At 45.5% G+C, this 20306-nt stretch overlaps 1 protein-coding gene across 1 annotated transcript in view; it reads right to left on the bottom strand.

Annotated features, from left to right (window-relative positions):
• Positions 1-2160: 2160 nt before the first annotated feature.
• Positions 2161-20306, bottom strand: part of LOC149344027 (endothelin-converting enzyme 1-like) — a 64091-nt gene continuing 45945 nt past the window's right edge. The window contains exons 21-23 of the mRNA XM_089542542.1: positions 13226-13342; positions 11790-11866; positions 2161-2260 (exon numbers count right to left, since the gene is read on the bottom strand). Coding sequence (XP_089398668.1) covers positions 2161-2260; positions 11790-11866; positions 13226-13342 — 294 coding nt within the window. The remainder of the gene's footprint in view (positions 2261-11789; positions 11867-13225; positions 13343-20306) is intronic.

The raw sequence follows: 20306 nt of genomic DNA, 5'->3' as shown, positions 1-20306 counted from the left end.
CGATTGTCAAATGCTCTTTCCTTTGCGAGACTGCTGAACAACTATTTTGTTTTCTGCGTGTTATTTTTAGCCACAGCGTTCTGCTCCGCCTATGTAACTAATTGATCGCGTTTTGCAGTTCATGTCCTTAAGGCTCCGGGTAATTTCGACCACCTGGGGGTCTTAAACGTGCACTGACATCGAAGATTACATGGGTCTCGTGCATATTGCCTCCATCGAATTACAACCGCCGCGGCCGGGATCGAACCCACGTCTTTCGGGTCAGCAGCCCAGCACCATAACCACTAAGCCACCGCGAGGCTCATGGAAGTTCTATTCTAGGAGAGCTTTATACTGGAGATGAGCACAATGTCTACCGTAGAGTTGTTGGTCGTTCGTTTTTAGTCTATCATGTAATATGAGACCAGGATAATTTTGTACAAATGATATATTCCAATCATCCTTGCTCCGCGAACCGAAGAGCGTGTTTCAAAGGGTGATTTGGAGTCAGATCCTATATAAGTTCTGACTGGACCGCGACGGTATGGTCTCTAGACTTCCCCTAGACATCTTGCTCCTTCGTGGATTCGGAAAGCTGCTCCTGGTCGCAGTTTGGAATATGTCCTAAGGTTGCTAAAGACACGCTCGCAATGCGCCGGCAATTAAAATTAATGGACTATATGTCGTTTTAACCTGCAATGTTTGCGTCTACCTATAGGCAACCTGCAGTGCTTAGAGGGCGGTGCAAGTGTTCCGTGCACGCCTATAAATTTCTGCATTATGCCGCTTGGCCCGCTACAAAAGCGATACCCCATTTTGAAAAATCAGAGGCACTCGTTTGGCCGGGGACATTCTTGGCCAGGTGCTGTCGACATAGCCCAGTTAGCGTCAGTGCGCGGGTGCCACAGAGGCTTTGGTCCGACCTTCTCGCACTGAAGAACAATTGTCTGCTGTTATCTTTTATTTTAGTGCGTTGGTTATGTCGGTCTTGAGTGCGCCACATTTTTTCTTTGTAATAACACGATGCACAAAAGTTGTGTACACCAGGAGATTTTGCATGACTCGCCGCCGTTTGCGATGTGTCTCCACTTTTTCGCCCGGCAGTAGCAGCGTAGCTCTAAACGACCGAACCAACATGCATCAAGTAAAAAATTTACAGACGATCAATGAGATTGTTGCGACAGAGTTTGCGTTACAATTAGTGCCCTTTCCTCCCCCCCCCCCTCTCCCATTGGAAGGACCAGCACCTACCGCTGACGGGTTTAGACCGTGGCAGCCAACGGCCCGATCCACTCAATCAATCACCGTAGGGCACACCATTTTTTCCCATGTGTTATCGAAAGATGGAATTCTTTACCCGGTGATGTATGCCCCCAGGAATAAAACTTAATTTTCAACGTTGTTGCAAATCTGTAATTAGTCTATTGAATTACTGTTGTGTTTTAATGGCGTTCACTTTTGAATATGTTGTCTCTCTCTTCCTTTTCTTTTTTGTTCTTCCTCCCACTCCTGCAATAGCCCCATCGGGGCTACAGTATATGTAAATAAATTGAATAAATAAATGCCCTTTCTGCACTTTTCCGACCCAATCCAGCAATCACACTGTGACACGCCGTACCAATTTCCACTGTCCCTACCCGTCGACTCTGATTGGCAACCGAGGTACCCCTCTCGCCACCCATCGCCTCTGACCCACTATTCCTCTTCCCACTCCCTCCCTGCTGCTTCCTGAAAGGGGGATTTCTCTCTCCGCTTTTCCTCCTGTCAACTGAAGCTTCACACACCAACGCCGGACACTTTTTGCGATAATGTGTGTTCTAATGCCAACGCATCAAAACCGTTATCTGAAGCCTCGACAGCAGGCGCTGGGCGAAAGTCGGGCTCCCTGCAGTGCAATAATGTCTCTTCATACCAACCCTGCCTTGGCTGGCTGGAAATTTTGAAATATCAAACAATAATACAAAAATAAAAAGGAATAATGACGGCTATGAGCAGCTAGCTTGTCGCGACGAGCTGGTATAGTAAAAATGGACGCATGCACATGTCGGGTTTGCCAACACGTATCTCATATTCGGATAATGAGTCTTAACGAAAAAAAAAACATTGGATTGGCCTCAGAACGTATGGTGGACATCGTTGTCCAATCAGTGTGGCCCTCGGGGCTGAAGGCGGGCCCGCGAGTCACCATATGATGCACCTCCTCTCCGGGTTCATCTTGGTGCGCTCGTCGCAGTCGAAGGTCTCGGCGAAGGCACGCATGTTCTGCAGGGGAATGTTCACCCTGAAACCGAGTAGTGGCACAAGTGAGCGGACAATGAAACATGCTCTCGAGGTTTATGCGTTCCGGCTCTGTCCATCCTCCTCCGCGGAGGTTCTTTCGTCTCGACATAAACGCAGAACTCAGAGACAAAAGGCAGATTGGCATAAGATGCCCGATTACTCACACGCTTTCGCTTTATTCGCAGTGCTGTAAGCATTATTTAAGCAATAAAGAAAAAATTCACAGGAACACCTAATTTTATTATTTGTGGCAATACGATAGTATTCGCAATTGTCGACGCCTTTACCCGTGTCGTCAATTCACGTCTGGTTACGTTACTTCCCTTCGTCCAATGGGCGAATTCTGTGACTGACGGCGCATTTTGATCCCATGGGACTCATAACGCTATTGTATATAAGAAAAAAGTATTGCGGCCTGTGATGCGTCAAGACACGATAGGTAGCGATAAATATATTGACACGAGGAAGAGTGTCGGAGACAACCAGCGCTGGACACCACATCAAGTTAATCGACAGGCGGTTCGACAGGCATAACATCAGGCGGGGTCAGAGGTGTCAGAAAGGAGGGAAGTGCACACCAGACAGTAATAGAAGAAAAAAATAATTGAAGGCGATAGAAAATCACCCTCTGTACGACGTCGTACCACTACTGTTTACATGACCTGCGATGTCCAGGTTATGCGAATAAACTTTAGTCAATGTCCGGTGTTTTTGTGTCCACCATTTGCTCTCCCGTGCTCGTACTTGCGAAGCAGGCTAGCTTGTCTGACCACGTTACAATCACCAAACTATCCCAGCTGTCTGCTGTAACACGTGTGGCCGGTTGCTCCCGGCAGTGTGTTGGGACAGCGTCAAAGTTACAGCCCCATAGGTGAGTGCCTCCAAGACAGATCTTATATGTACTTTCCTCTTCCTCTTGCACGGTATCGGTGAGCTATATATGACCCAAAAACATATGTAACATATGCTTTCATCCCCATTCTTATTCCCCCAGCTGTTTCACTCTCATGGTCCAGATCTGCGGTCACTACTCAACCTAGATATATGAGTTCAATTAGGAGGGTAGATGTGTAGGCCAGTTGGTGAGACATGAAGGAGCTAGACACCGCAGCGGACACGGGACAGAGAAAGAAGACGACACACCTACACACCTTCTTTCTCTGTCCCGTGTCCGCTGCGGTGTCTAGCTCCTTCATGAGTTCAATTACCTCGCTGACTTTCGTAAACTCATGACTGCAATAATAGCGTAACAGCACACAAGGGATAAAGAGAACACCAACTTGTTCAGACTACTACTTTATTTCGTAAACAGTTCATCATTTCCCAGACGGCTGAACATTTCGTTCCTTCATTATAAGTTTTAGTCCTACAGTTCAGCTTTGAGCCTGAGGACATCACTCACGCAGTACAATTCCTCTACTCAGTTACTTAGCAGTGCAATGTCGGCAGAAATAGGAGTACGCAGTGGGTACTGTGTACACCGTGCGCACAGTGCTGCGTACACATGTACGTTTACGACGAAATGGGTGATCTTAAAGATGCATAGATGAGGTTGCACTTTGATTGTTGTACAGGTGAGCTTTGCTGTGTGGGCACAAAAGTAGGGTCACAGAAATTTGCCTTGCAAGGCCTGGCAAGAATGTGCCATGTACTTTTTTTTTTCAGAAATTATTGTTGCCAATGTTCAGATTACTCTACCCGATCTGCGACTCCATTTTCAGCAAAGGGAACGGTGTCAGGTAATTCTTCACACCATTTTCCACCACGGCAGTGGCAGCTCCGATGTGCCACTTCATAGTAGGGCGCTTCGCTTTCGGGTAAAGCCCGAATTTACCCGGTTCTTGCATACTCATCGTACTTCTGAGAAGCCGGGTTAAGCCCGATTTCTACCCTAAAACGCACCTTCTAGAGAATGTAGGTCCTTACTGCACAAAGATGAAGACAGCTATGCGAAAATTAGCGTATATCATGCGCTGTTCAAGAGCAGCTTTTAAAGTTAACTGATTATTTGAAAGCTGATTTAACGCTAATTATTCGTGATGTGGTTAATTTGGAGATAAGTTCGGAATGTATACGTTTCCGAAAGGTGAGGCTGAAACATGGTTACTAACCAGACGTCTTATTGTCATAATTGTATCAAGAGCTAAGCATGCTATCAACACGCCACACTGAGGCTCCTGAGAGCTTAAAATTGCCAGTGATAACGGATTCATGTTTTCGCAAAGTACAAAGGAAGACATGTTTTGTACAATCGTTGACACGCAGCGCAGGAGATAGGGATGGACGCGAAAAAATAATTCTGTCATTTAGGAAAAAATCTCATTTCGTGAACTCTTTTAGTGCAACTTGCCATCTTCATAGTAAGAAAGAAAAGATTTATTTGAGCAGAGCAGTTACAGCATCTGCTGCAGGGGCAGAGGCTAAAGGCTGTGGCGCCTGACGAGGCCTCTGTCCCTCTGCAGTCGACGGAAGCGCAATACAAATTTCAGCATAACAAGAAAGTAAGTCACATAATTAAAACAAATGTGGGTAAAATATGCCATTATAATCACAACATTAACATAGTATGATAAGTACAAAAGAATGCAAGGATATTATACAGAGATTTTTTTCAGTATACAATACATTGAAGGACACTTATAACAAAAATAAAGTGAAAAACCATGGTACAAGAGAAGGATACATCCTGTGTATCCATGTCATAGGCACTCGTCACTCCCCGTACAAAACACCTGATATTATTAGGACATCTTTAATGTGCGTTTTGAATGTGCTAAGATTAGATGCGAAATTCAAGTTACCTTCAAGTTTATTAAGAATTGAAGCGATTTGATAAGGAACTGTTTGTTTACCATAATTGGTTCTAGTTTTTGGCATGCGTCTTTTATTGTGTCGGAAAGGATAAGTACAGTTTTCTTCCCTGTCGCAAATGTGCAGCTTCCGGAGTTGTACGAACTGAAGTAGTTTATAGCAGTATTGCTGGTCGGCCCTCAGCATTTTATATTTTAAGAACAAAGGAGAAGTTTGTAGGAGCTGGTAACGTCCATAATAATTTTCATAACAACGTAATATCTTTTTCTGCAGTATTATAAATTTATTGTAATTACCTTTTGTTGTGGTTCCCCACACCATCATCCCATATATTAGTTTTGAATAGAACAGGGAGTTGTACAACAGTTGTTTTAGCCATAGAGGAATTATGTGCCCTACTTTGTATAAACATCCTACGGTTCGTGCTAGTTCAATTGTTAGATGATTCACATGTGGCGTCCATGACAATTCTTCCTGGAACCATACGCCAAGGAATTTTTGTTCTTTAACCGAGGAAAGACATTGGTCATCAAACTTAAGTGTTATTGTATTGTGCAGTGGTTTGTTAATTGGGCGAAATACGATAAATGTTGTCTTTTTTGAATTCAGTTCTAGCATATTTTCCTTCAGCCAGCTGGGCAGGTGCACTAGGTAGTTATTTACTTTGGTTTCGAGCGCTGTTATCTCATGCGATGTGAAAAAAATATTAGTGTCATCTGCATACATAATGATCTCTGGTGATTCAGGTAACTTCACAATATCATTAATATACGCGAGGAAGAGCAACGGTCCTAATATCGATCCCTGTGGGACACCCTGAGTTAGTTTTAACTGTGATGAACTTGAGCCATTAATGAGTACTATTTGATAGCGATCATAAAGATAAGAAGATAGAAGTTGCAGGGCAACACCACGTACACCGTACACAGATAATTTGTGTAGTAAGATGTTGTATTGGATAGAATCGAACGCCTTTTTAATATCGAGAAAAAGTCCTACTGTGTATTTTCGATCCTCTATGTTAGAAATTATTTTATCCTTAATGTATAACAAAGCCTGCTCCGTTGATTTCCCTTTTCGAAAACCATATTGACTTTCTGTAATAATGTTATGTTTATCAAAAAAAAGATACTAATCGGTTATGAATGACACCTTCAAAAATTTTTGAAAGCGTTGGCAGGACGGATATAGGGCGGTAATTTGCTAGGTTTTCAGGGCCCGCGCCTTTATATATTGGGGTGACTCTTGCTACCTTTAACTTCTGTGGAAAGACTCCTGTGGACAACGTAAGATTTATAATAAAGGCCAAACTAACGGATATCACAGCGGATATATATTTCAACTCAATCGGGCCGATGACATCGATTCCAGCAGCAGCATTATTTTTAAGCTTGTTTATTAACATTTATACTTCGTGAGGTGTTGTTGGGCGCATTAAATTGACTCGCATAACGGTGCTATGGTCGATACTGACTGATCAGTGCAATTCTTTGTTGTACAGGCATTCGAGCCTACTTTAATAAAATGCATGTTCATAGCATTGGCGAGAGCTTCACCGCGCACAATCTTGCCATCAATGGTGATTTCAGTAATGTTTAAACACTTTTTAGTTCTTCCAGTGAGCGTATTTACTGCATCCCACACCTTTCTAGGATTTTCTCTTATGCTATCGAATTTACTATGGAAGTATTCTACCTTAGCTTTCTTCAGATCGGATGTTAGTGCGTTCCGGTACTTTTTAAATTTCAAAAATAAACCCGGGTCTCTTTTGTGTAAAAATTCGTGGTACATTTTGTCCTTTGTTTTTATGCGGCTGTAAAGAAGTGAATTCATCCATGGTTTTCGGAATTTTTTGTTTCTACGAGAAATAACGTTTTCTTCTGGAAATGCCACATCATACGAGGAACATAACAAGGTGAAGAATATATCGAAGGCTTTGTTAGCGTCTTTTTGTTTATAGATTTCACTCCAATCAACTCTTTCTATCAGACGAGCAAAGCACTGCAGAGTTTCATCTGTGATTTTTCGACGCGTATGAAGCAGCGCATCCGGGTCTTTCCTGGTTTTCTTTTGGGATACCGCAATAAAAAATAATGGCAAGTGGTCGCTCAAGTCAGATGAGAGCACTCCAGAATAAAATTGATGAGGTTCTAAATTTGTTACGCATACGTCTAACAGTGTTCCACTCTGTGTGGTTATTCTTGTTGGCATGCGTATGCTGTTTTCGGAATCGTATATAGAAAGCAGAGTCTTTAGTTCGCTGGCGTGCAAGTCATTGGAAGAAAGGTCTATGTTTATATCTCCCAGAATAACGCATGAATATTGTTTTGTACCAACGAAGGAAAAAAACGTGTCAAGAAATTGCAAGAAGTTTCTTTTGTGCCCCATTGGAGGACGATACACAACTAAGATCACAAACTTCCCGACTCGTGCTCCTAGGCATTCAATATCTGGTGATATAAATGAGAAATCTTGTAATATTTCATACGTGAGTGTTTCCTTAAAATATACAGAAATTCCTCCGCCTCTCTTGTGTTCGCGATATACATGCCGAGGAACGTAGCCGGAGAAAAGTGGTGCATCATCAGGAGTTGTAATCCATGTCTCGGAAAAGGCCAGGATGTCATAATTTATTTTGAACGGTTCGAGAAACGTATTTATATCGTCACTCTTTCTTTTAATACTTCGAATGTTCACATGCATTGCGGAAAAAGTACTATCAATGTTGCTGAGCTGGTTATTGAATTCCTGGGCGCTATAGTAGCTACACATGCTTAACCTGTAGTGTGCTGGTGTGTTTGCTGGTGTTTCGCTTGCTACTCTTATGCAGTAATCAGGGCCAGGTCAGCGTGACTAGCGATTTGAATAGCCGACCCATGTTCTTCTTTACGGGCAAGTATTTTTCCGCCTGCAGTCCAAACGAACTTCCAACCGTTTTCCTTCTTTTTCTTGATTGCAGCAGAAAGCAGTACCTTGTTTGCCTGAGTTAGGTGTTCATTGACAAAAATTGGTTTTCCGGTTTCATCACCCAACACAGTGGTATCAACTCTTTTTTTTCTGCATTTGTTCAGAATGTCATTTCGCTTGCTTCTGCGCACAAACCGCACGATGATGCTTTGCACATCTGAATTCTGCGTACGAACCCAGTGGCATGCATCGATATCAGCAGTATCAACTTTTTCACCAACATGGTCACCTATCTTTTGAACCACAGTGAGGGGATCAGTTCCGGAGGAAACACCTTTGATTTCTAGGTTGTTCAATCGTTGATATTGCTCAAGGTCTTCACATTTGCGCGCTAAGCGTTCGTTTTCGGCCTTCAGTTCCTGGTTCTGTCTGAAAATTTCTTGCATTTCTTGCCTGAGCTGCTTTATTTCATCGGCTGTATTCTTCACTTCGGTGCAAACATCAGTGCAGAATGAAACACTGTCTTTAAGCTCGCGCATTTCAGCCCTGAAATCACGCTTAAAATTTTCAAATGCGGTTACCAACTCTTGCAGCTCCTTCATATCTGTGGTTTCTTTTTCAGACTCTTTTCCAGCGTTTTTCACGTTCCCCTTCCCCATTCTAACACATCATGCAGCAAGGGCAGTATTCGGCAGCAGTGCACCACAATAACAGACAAAATACACAGGGTAGAAACAGTTGCACACTGGAATTCTCACCTGCAAAAGCAGAGAGCAGAGAACGTTCCTTAGACAGGTGTGGTTAGCGCACTGCCGCCGAACTGCGTGGTGGGCTCGTTGAGGATGCCTTTTTATGCCGTAAATGGCCCCGGAAGCGCTGATAGCCTCTTCCCCTGTAGATTTCCGTGACGTAGGTATGGCGTTGCAAACGATGATCTTGCTTCCAGAATGCTGTCTGGAACACGGCGAACGGGTTTTCGTTGTGAGGTAGCGCAGGATGCGCCGTGCAGAAAATCTGCAAAAGCAGAGAGCAGAGAACGTTCCTTAGACAGGTGTGGTTAGCGCACTGCCGCCGAACTGCGTGGTGGGCTCGTTGAGGATGCCTTTTTATGCCGTGAATGGCCCCGGAAGCGCTGATAGCCTCTTCCCCTGTAGATTTCCGTGACGTAGGTATGGAGTTGCAAACGATGATCTTGCTTCCAGAATGCTGTCTGGAACACGGCGAACGGGTTTTCGTTGTGAGGTAGCGCAGGATGCGCCGTGCAGAAAATCTGCAAAAGCAGAGTGCAGAGAACGTTCCTTAGACAGGTGTGGTTAGCGCACTGCCGCCGAACTGCCAGTAGTAGTAGCAGACCTTTATTCGGCCATAATTTACAGGCCGAGCATGTCGACCGCCTGGGCGACCACAAGTCGCTGTTCTTCCTACCCTTCAGCGTCAAGCCAGTCGAGCCAGGTGGTGATGGATAAGGAAGGTGGGGGGTAGGAACCCGACTGCTGAGCAGCCGGGCAATAGAAGAGGCAATCTGCCAGGTCCGCATAGATACAGGGGCAATTGGGACAGGAAGGGTCCGATCGATAGCGATAGAGAAAGAGGCGGGATGGGGTGATGACTGCATTCATTTCGATGTGCCGAAGAAGGCGAGCCTCCGGTACCGTGAGTGATGAATGAGGGGGAGGGTAAAGGCTTTTGTCGAGGCGGAGCTCGAGATAGACCTCTTTTATGGTGCGGCGAAGGGTGAGTCTCCCACCGTCCTCTAAGGGCTCGGGCCAGGGGATCAACGGTGCCTGGAAAAGTGTGTCGCGGGCGAGCTGATGGGCCAGCTCATTGCCGTGAATCCCTGCATGCCCAGGGACCCAGCGAAGGAAAACGATGGAAATCTGCAATGCGAAGACCGCTCGTTCGACCTCCTGTTGGAGAGGAGGGGTTAGGGTGCGGTTCTGTATGTGGTGTATAGGGGCTTGTGAATATGAATAGACTGTGTATCTTGGAGAGAGGGAAGGAGGGCAAATACATGGAGGGCATGCACAATGGCGAGGACCTCGAGGGACAATACGTCCGGAGGGCGTAGATACGGCCCGCTGGTGTGGGTTTCAGGAGCGGGAAGGTGGAGATGGTACACGGCGTAGCCGCACGAACCTCGAGGAGCCACGAAGGAGTCATCCGTGTAGGCTACACCCGGGTATCAGAAAGAGGGGAATGGTGCTGCGCGGCCGGATGACGACGGCCGGCGTGCAGGACGGGGGACATGTTGGTCGGGAGGGGGAGGATACGAAGATTGGGAGCCGGGGTGGGAATATGAGAGGTACACGAGGAGATGGGAATGGGCGAGATACCCACTTGAGTCGATAACCACTGAGCCTTACGGGTAAGAGGAAGCCGGGCTAGCTGTGAGTCACGATGGAGAGTGAGAAGAGAACGGAGAGGATGGAAGAGGCCTGTGGCAAAGAGCTTAGCGGTAGAGGTAGTGATAGGGAGGTTGAAAGCTGCCTTGTAGAGGCCCACAAGGGCAGTATCGAGAGCGTTAAGTTGAGTCTGAGTGAAGGAAGCGTAGGGTGCAAAGTACAAGACCTTGTTGAGGGCCAGCGCGTGGGCAACTCGGCACGCATGAGCCTCGTGGAGACCTGAGCGTCGAGTGACCACGCGCCGCAGGAGGTGAGTTACCGAGTGGTAGGTGGTGACAGCGTGGTGGAGGGCGTGCACATTCTTGGACGCATGCAAAGGGAAGCCAAGAACTTTGCACTGCGTGACAACAAGAATCGGTTGTATATTTCGCGTATACGTCGATAGCCTTCGTATTGCGTCTTTCAATTTGCTTTCATCTTGCACCGTCGGCTTCTTGTGGGTGGTTGCCTACTGGAGGGTGGACTGGGGTAGTGGGCGAAGGCTCGTACGCGGGAGATTCATTTCACAGCGATTGTTTTTGACGGCCTGTTCCCTAGGTTCGGCATCGTCGTGGTTGTTGTTGTTGTAGTGGTAGTAGTAGTAGTAGTAGTAGTAGTAGTAGTAGTAGCAGCAGCAGTAGTAGTAGTAGTAGTAGTAGTAGTAGTAGTATTAGTAGTAGTACTAGTAGTAGTAGTAGTAGTAGTAGTAGTAGTAGTAGTAGTAGTAGTAGTAGTAGTAGTAGTAGTAGTAGTAGTAGTAGTAATAATAGTAGTAGTGGTAGTACTAGTAGTAGTAGTAGTAGTAGCAGTAGTAGTAGTAGTAGTAGTAGTAGTAGTAGTAGTAGTAGTAGCAGCAGCAGTAGTAGTAGTAGTAGTAGTAGTAGTAGTAGTAGTAGTAATAGTAGTAGTAGTAGTAGTAGTAGTAGTAGTAGCAGTGGTAGTAGTAGCAGCAGCAGCAGCAGTAATACTACTAGTAGTATTAATTTTAGAAGGAGTAGTAGCTGTATAGCCGTAGTAGTTATAGTAGCTGTAGGAAAGTAGCAGCAGTAGTCGTGATTACTTTGCAAGGAGGAGGGTATGGTGAGGGGGGAGGGAGTGCAGCTGGAGCACCAGGAGGGTAGCTGTCACTGCTGCTGCGGTAGGAGGAGTGTGTAGCGAGAGCGGAGGAATGCCTAACCCGAAGGTGGTTACCGTGGAAGGAGGAGGGTATGGCGTGAGCAAGAAATGCGTGACCAGCGTTGTCAAAGCTCAGGGACGCTCCCTCTTTTTCTGTGGAACGTACGCGGCCGCTTTAGAATTTTGCGTTTGGCCGTGCCTGTCCATTAAAGCTGTACGACAGGCAGAGCAGGGTTCCTCATCACTCCAGCCTTAGAAAAAGAACGTATCAGAAGTCGAGACGGAAGGGTAGTTGTGGAAGCGCGCGCTGCTCACCTGAAGCTTGCTGGGGCGATGGGTCCACGCATTCGGCGTTCATAGTCCGTCCTGGAGCTCAGCGCCGAGCACATATTCTGTGAGCGGAAAGCGCGAATCTTAATGCGTGATTCGGATGAGGTACTATCTTGTGAAAGACAACTGCAAAATGGTTCCACCCGCCGCGGTGGCTCAGTGGTTAGCGCGCTCAGCTGCTGAGCCGGAGTTCCCGGTTTCGAACCCGGCCGTGACGGCAGCGTTTTGATAGAGCCGAAACGCAAAGGCACCCGTGTGCTGTGCGATCTCAGTGCATGTTAAAGACTCCCAGGTGGTCGAAATTATTCCGGAGACCTCCACTACGGCACCTCTTTCTCCCTTTCTTCTTTCACTCCCACCATCCTCCCTTCCGTTACGGCGCGGGTCTGGTGTCCGCCGAGATGTGAGACAATTACTGCGCCATTTCCTTTCCTCAAAACCCAATTTTACCCATGCTTTCGTTGTAACGCAATATGCGCCTAAATATTAGTTCTCTGTGAGTACTCAATTACTACTCAAACTAGTGAAAAAGGTGCTTCCGGTCGTGCTGTTGTCAGCAATGGTAAGCTGTGTGCTCCTTGGAAGTGGCACTTGAAGGATGTCACCACCTCCTGCGAGCTATGGCTGGGTGAACTGTGCCAATTTTCTACTCCCAGATTTTTGTGTCGGAACCCGCAAGGCACTTTTGCGTTCACATCTGACTCAAAAACAATGTTGCCGTCTGTTTGTGGTATTCTTCTCGCTTCGAAAGGCAGCCTTTCCTGGCTGCCCGCTGAAGACAGAAAATGATTCTTTTCTTGTTGCTTGTCGAACGAAAAAGTTACAAACGTGAGCTTCTAACAATCTCCTGTAGCAAAAAATATTAGTTGCAAGACTGAAGCTGTGGCTCTTATCCAGTATAGCAGAGCAGCGCTGGTGTCCGACCGAGGAAGTATGGCTGGTTGGTGGATTTGCAGTGCCGAAGCAACTCCTTGGATAGAGAGAGAGGCATGCCAAATCGGAGGGCTGCAGATTAATTTCGATCGCATCGACTCCTTAACGCGAACCGGACTCTGCGTACCCGGGCGTTTTCGCACATGGCCTCTCTCGGAAAGCACCCGTAGAGGCCAGGATCGAACCCACGACCTTGGGGCTCAGCAGCCGAACGACGTAGCGGCTAAGCCACTGCAGTGGGTATGAGGGAAACAAGGGGCCACCAATCTGTCGGCAACCTGTTACCATGCGTTGGCTTCAGCAGTGCCTGCTTAGGCTAGTGTTTGGGTTGCCATAGGAGCTGTATCAATTATTTCGCTTTTTTTGGTACGGTTTTACCAGTCAAGCACAGTCTAACCTGCCTCAGCTAAGTCTTTAGACACTTCTGTGCTAAATTACTCACGCATCTCGCTCTCCGTAACAGCACCCTCCCCGAAGACCCCACGTACCGAGGCGTAAGCGTAGAAGAAAAGCTGCTCGGCGGTCATGTTGTTGTCGCCGAAGTGCCACTGCGCCTCGCGGTTCACGAACGGCGGTCGGCTGTACTTCAGGATGCTCGTGTACACCTGTGTGGAGGGACGCACATAGGCCAGCGTCAGTGGACGGAGTTTAATCCGTAGGATTTCTTTGTTCCACCTTAAAAGTACACAGTGCCCCATTACCTGTTTTAGTAACATAATAATACCAATGTGACTACAACAATGATGATGATAATAATAATAATAATAATAATTTATTGCCATCATATTTCATTACAAAACTCAACAGGCCTGTCTAAGCCACAAGCGGCTTGTAGGACTTGGCCCGGCATGTTTGGACAGCAATACACAGGTATTTATTGTATTTAATATACAACAAACAAATCGAAGTAACATAGAAAGGGTTCCCCGTTTCTGACAGGTAAAGTGAAAGAAAAGAGACTCACGACAATTAACGTGAAATAAAAGGCATTCCCGACAATTAAATCCTGTGAAAAAGGTTCCTATGCGGCACACCTGTCAATGAAAACCTGACGTGAAGGTTCAAATCATAATAACAATAAATAAAATCAATAATAATAATAATAATAATAATAATAATAATAATAATAATAATAATAATAATGTTTATTGCCACTTTGTAGCTAATAGAATAAGGTTCAGGCCCGTCAAAGCCAACAAGAGGCTTGAGTGACTGGGCCCGGCAGTTACGGCCAGGACTACAAAAAAGGCAATAGATACAGTAACGCTTCTCGTTACACCCAAACGAGAGCAAAAAAAAACACAAAAATTGGAAAACACAGGTTAACAGCACAAGTATTCAGAAATTCAACTCTAAACCCAGAGTATACGTCAAAATAAAAATAAAAATAAATGAAATAACGAACATTTTAAGCATAACTTCACTCTAACAGAAGAATACCAAGATCAACACAGGGCTTTCAGATGCATCTTCAGGTCACGCATAGAAGTTACAGCAAAAATTTCATCCGGTAATTCATTAAAGATTTCAGGTACATAAGCACAGCGCCTTGCTTTTCCGTATCTAGTTACACTGCGCGGTACATAATAACGAATTGTTTTCCTTAATTTCCGTTTAGGAGTATTAATAATTAAAAAGTCTGAATTCCAAAAATGCCGCTGAACAACTGTCTGCACAAAAAGAGAATGAAATGACGGAAGACCTAGGAACTGAAAGACGTCCGTGCCGGATGGCATGTGACAATTGTACACAATGCTCTTCAACATGTTTTTTAGTATACTATCAATACGACAATGCCAGCGTGAAGGAGATGGCGCAAATGCAGTTAAGCCGTATCTGAGAACACTGTACGCAAGTGCATGAACTATAGTTTTTTTCACCGACATCGGCGCCAAAGACTTCATATTGAAGAGTATCCATGTAACCTTCCGTAGCTTAGCACACAGATATGCCAAGTGGTCATGCCAAGATAATAATAATAATAATAATAATAATAATAATAATAATAATAATAATAATAATAATAATAATAATAATAATAATAATAATAATAATAATAATAATAATAATAATAATAATTTTATTGCCACAACACATGGTAATACATACAAACTCGGGCCTGTCAAAGCCAAGGGAGGCTTGCAGGACTAGGCCCGGCAAAATAATAATAATAATAATAATAATAATAATAATAATAATAATAATAATAATAATAATAATAATAATAATATCTTTTATTGCACATAGTAAATACATAATAAAGAAACGGGCCTGTCAAAGCCTCTAGTGGCTTGAGGGACTAGGCCCGGCAAAGTCGGCAGGCGGACGTGCAATACAAACATGAAATATGAGCATAATATTAACACAACATATCAAAACAATAACACGAAATGAGTAGTGATCAAGGTGTAACTGTTCAGGTAAGTGACATCAACAAGAGATAAAATAAACTGCAAGAGCCTATGTTAACACAATAGTAATTTAACACTTCGTGCCTGATCATGAAAATTTAGACAAATAAGAACCGTGTTACAATGACTGAACCATGATTTTTAACGCTTTTTTTGATGTTGCGGAAAGCACCTCCTCTGGCAAATCATTAAAAATTTGGGGAACATAAACACAGCGCCTGGCTTCTCCATACCTTGTTGAGGAGCGCGGTACCTTAAAACGAATGGTACTACGTAGGCTTCGGGAAGCTACATGATGCACTTTGAAAATGCTGTCCCAGAAATGACGTACTACTACAGTCTGTAGAAAGAGAGTTCGAAAGCATGGAAGACCAAGGGCTGTGAAAATGTTATCGGATACAGAAAAGGGGGCGTTATATGCTATATTTGTCAGTATGTTTCTTAATAAAGTGTCAACTCTGTTTTGCCATCTGGCTGAGCAAAAAGCAAAAATAGTAATTCCATATCGAAGAATGCTGTACACCAGAGCATGCGCAATATTTTTTTTTATGTGAAAAGGAACAATTGATTTTATATGGAAAAACAACCAGGCTGCGCTCCTTAGCCTATCGCAGACGTGTGATAGCTGGCTGTGCCAAGACATATCACTGTCGAAGAAGACTCCCAAGTATTTTACCGAATTCACATAGGTGAGCGGCACGCACCGACAGGGAAAGCAGTTGTGAATATGTAGAAAAACCGGCGCATCTATAGGTGGTAGTTTTAATGGGGATCTGAAGCAAACGAGTTTTGTTTTTACCGGGTTAACTTCCAAACAGTTATTAGTGAACCAAGTTATTGTTTTGTGTATGTTATTCTGGAGATTAGTAATGGCCGTGTTGTAAGAAAAGTGTTTGGAAAGCAGAACAGTGTCGTCGGCGTATTGAAATATTAGACCTTTGGAAATTACTTCGGATAAGTCATTAACAAACAGATTGAACAGAAGGGGTGATAATATGGAACCCTGCGGAACACCGGCCTTCAATGGAAGTTTACTACTTACATTTGTCATCCCGTCTAACACAACAACTTGTGATCGACCGGAAAGATAATTCTTGAGCACATCGTAAAACGGACCTCTGGAACCCATGGAGTGCAGCTTTTCTAATAAAATGCCGTGATGAACTGTTTCAAAAGCTTTTGAAATGTCTAAAAATAAAGCAACACTGAACAAATTTTGATCGAAAGCTGAGAAAAGTTGATCTGAGAACTCTTCCAGAAGAGCTACAGTACCACGACCGGGAACGAAACCAAACTGACGGGTTGACAAAATAGAAAATTTTTCAGCAAAGGATGACATGGATCTCAAAAGAAATTTTTCGATTATGTGGGAAAGTATAGGCAAGATCGAGATGGGTCGATAGTTTTTCTTGTCGTCTTTCTGTCCTCCTTTAAATAACGGCTTAACTACAGCAGTTTTAAGTTCATCTGGAAAAAATGCAGTGTGTAGAAAACCGTTCAGCATGTAAATCAGGACATCAGACAATGCCTCGAAATTCCTTTGGAGCAAATCTGCTGACAAGCCGTCAATACCAGGAGGTTTATTTCGCTTGAAGCTAAAGATTATATCATGTAAGTCTTGTTTCGTAATGCTGGCTAGAAAAGCGGACGCAGTTTGATTCGTTCAACGTGCATTGGTATGTCCGACTGGAAGATGCTTTCTCTGAGGACAGCGCAAAAAAACGATTAAAGCTATCAGCGACTTCGATGCAATCTCCCGGAAAGAAAGAAAGCGGGGAGGTACTTGCGGAATTCCTGCCACGAAGATGGTTTATCAGTGACCACGTTTTAGCAGCATTCCTTGACGACTGGCGAAATTTCTGAAAAAAGTACTGGCGCTTCGTGGACCTTAGTTGAGCGACCACCCTGTTTCTTGCGGCTTTATATTCCAGTCGTAAGGCTTGATTTTTTGGTACACGTTTGCATCGTCTCCAAAGTACGTCTCTGTATGAAATGGCACGCATTACGTCAGCGGTCAACCAGTTATAATCTCTTCGGCGCTTTTTTATTACGACACGTTTAGAATTGCCCTCAAATTTTCTTATTTGGTCGCAGAAGATACTATAAACCTTCTCTGGCGAATTAGCCTCAGTTATGGCTAACCAATTAAAGCTGCTGATCAAGCTATCTAAGACTTTATGGTCATCTATAGTGATATAGATGAGGTTTTTTGGAACAGCGCTTCGTGAAGCATTTGATAAAGGAAAAGAAGGAGACGAACGACAAGCAACCAGATAGTGATCCGCGAAGCGCTGTAAAATAACACAGGAGGCAAAGGAATAGTTAGGAGCCCGGAAGACAATGTGGTCAATACATGAACTAGTTAGACGACCGTTAACCATTTCCTCACGAGTGGGAACTGTTGTCGTATTTATTAAACCACATGAGGACAGGAGAGACAAGTAATCGGAAACGGTGCCCATTGCAGGGCACAATGTGTTTATGTTTAAGTCGCCCACCAAACATATCTCTTCCACGGAATTCCAGAGGTTCAATGTTTCCTCGAGCTCTAACAAAAATCGGGTGATACTAGAGCACGGCGGCCGATATAAAGCTAACAAATTTACACACCGGGCACCGCAAGTTATCTTCAGCGCTAAACATTCCGCATGCGCGAAGTTCACGTCCAGTGATGAAACATGAAATAATAATAATGATGAAATAGTGATGAAATAATAATAATAATAATAATAATAATAATAATAATAATAATAATAATAATAATAATAATAATAATAATAATAATAAAAGTTTATGCCCGGCTATAAATGAATAGAAGTGGGTAGGGTCAGACTAAGACGCAGTGGCATTTCCAGCTTTAGCGAACAGTCTGTGACAATGGCGGAATATAGCGCAGATAAATTAAACGACCGAGTAAGTAGTTTATTGGGAAGGGCTGGCTCTTTGGTCTAAAAAAGTAAAAGGGATGAATAAGCAGAAGGGCGAGAGAGAGATCCGTCCGGGTTGAGCCAGTGCACTTTCGGCGGACTCCCTTGGCGATCGCCAGGAGAGTCCAGCGCCGCCCGACGGTATTGCGGCGCGGAGCGAATGCCATCTTGGTAGTCGCTGAATGACACTGCGTTGATGTACTTGAGGCGTCGGTACACAGGCCGGTATGGAGTGCCGGGCTGAGGATTAGTTGGGAGCTCGGCAGTCCAGCAATTCATAAGCTTCCATGCCGCGGGTATGCTGGATTAGCGGCTGCTCTGCGGTCATCATCAGTGATGTCTGTTAGAGAAGGGGCTTCAGATTTCATATCGGTCGCGTATGCCATGTTGGTCGAGGTAGCGACTGTGTGGCGCTTACGCATGAGCACCAACGGTCCACAACATCAGGTTTGAAAGCGAGCTATACACGGCGCAGTAATACTGGTCCATCTGCTGAGAAGCTAAGAAAGGGATGGCTGCTACGACGCGCTATGGGTTGAATGCCGACACTGCGTTGTCTATGTCCCACAGAGTTCTGCGTGAGCCGTGTGCTGACGGTGGTTGTCCAAGTGCGTAGGAGTAGTATGGTCTAGCAGAGTGGGGCGACCCTTAGTGAAGCGACAGGCCATGAAGCTGCTCGCTATGGTTCTGGGTGTCCCCTGTGGTTGCCAGCTATGTCTTCGGCGCCCAGTACACAGTACGCGCACCACACCTGTCCGTTATGCGGTGGACCAAGGATTTGCCGCTGTGGGGGTTGCGGAAGTCGTCGTACGGAGCATCGGAGTGGGTGTAAACGTGGACAACCCCTTTTATGTCACTGTTGGGTGGGAATGCATATTTTTCCGGGAGAGCTATCCTTTCGAAGAATTGTACAAAGCTCGACTTCGATCACTTTGGTTGGATAGGAGGTAGGCGATAGTTAGCTGTAGGTGACATCCTTGTTCAGGTCCCCGAGGACTGCGTGGCATCGTAAGCTTTGCTTGCAATTTTTGCTACCATACTGCGGTGTCAGGTCAAGCGAAATTGCTGAGTCGAAATGGCCACATGTGGACGGCTCCAAAAACATTCCGCTCATGTCTTGCTAGGTTTTCTGTGTGCCTCAACAACCCTCGAAGCTCTGGCGGAGGTACGGACCTATGCAGTGCAGCTGCCTGCCTCCTGAAACACCGAGTCCGGTTCCAAGCCCGGGCTCCCGACCCTTCGCAGAGAACGCTGAGATACAAGCAAGTGGGCGACTTCAAGGACACGCCCCGGAATTATGTCCGCTGCCGAACGAAAACAAAAGGTCCGTGCAAGAATTAAGCGTGACACAATCGGCCGTGACCCAACCTAGACTCCCTCTCAGCGCCTCTCCGTCGCTTCTCTTGCGGTTGCCGCATCTCGTGGCGACGCCACTAAGGGCATTGACGACTGGCTCCAGCGTGTCCCATCACAATGGCTGGACTGCAGAACGCTGCCTGCAGAATCTGTGTTTTTGTCTGGAGAGCACTGCACGTCACTGGTACCAAAATCACGAGACGTCCCTTATTCCCTGGATGCCTGTAAGAACGAGCTACGGAGGAGATTCGAGAGCCAGCATCGGCGAGAAAGCGCAAAAGATTTCCTGCAAACCAGGTTCCAGGGCTCCGATGAAAGCAGGACCAGTTTTGTCGCAGACGTCTTCCGGCTTAGCATTCGCGCCTATCATCAGAGCACCGAGGAAAAGAGGTGCATGTCCTTATGCGGGGCGTCAAGAACGACACTTTCGACTTCAGGATCCTCCGACAACAGAGGAAAACTTAATTACCTACGCGGCGGACATCGATTGATGCGTTGCCATGCGCTCGGATCGTTACCGTCGACTTGTCGAGTACCGTCGAATCTCTCCGCTACCCGCTTTCCGCTCGGCGCCATCGACGCCGCAAACCTTCGCGAGCTCATCCGCGAAGTTGTCCGGGAAGCAGGTAGGAGTTGCCTCCGCCTGCTGACCGTCCCGTTTTTCGTTCCATCACGGAGGCTGTCTAAGAAGTGGAGCGCGCTGACTTGCTGCAATACCCGGTCGTCACTTCGCCTGCACAGCCCGTCGTAACATACGCGCCTATGGTACGTCGCTCACCGCCACTACGATGCCGCCAATACTCGACTGCACAACCACTTCCGATCGCTGCACCTACATATACGACCGTCACCCTCAGCAGCTCGGCCCAAGTACG

This window comes from Amblyomma mixtum, chromosome 5, assembly GCF_055824585.1.
Source record: "Amblyomma mixtum isolate Tamu chromosome 5, ASM5582458v1, whole genome shotgun sequence".
Lineage (NCBI taxonomy): Eukaryota > Metazoa > Arthropoda > Arachnida > Ixodida > Ixodidae > Amblyomma > Amblyomma mixtum.
The sequence above is the reverse complement of the archived record's forward strand: the minus strand, read 5'-3'. Positions and strand labels throughout refer to the sequence as shown.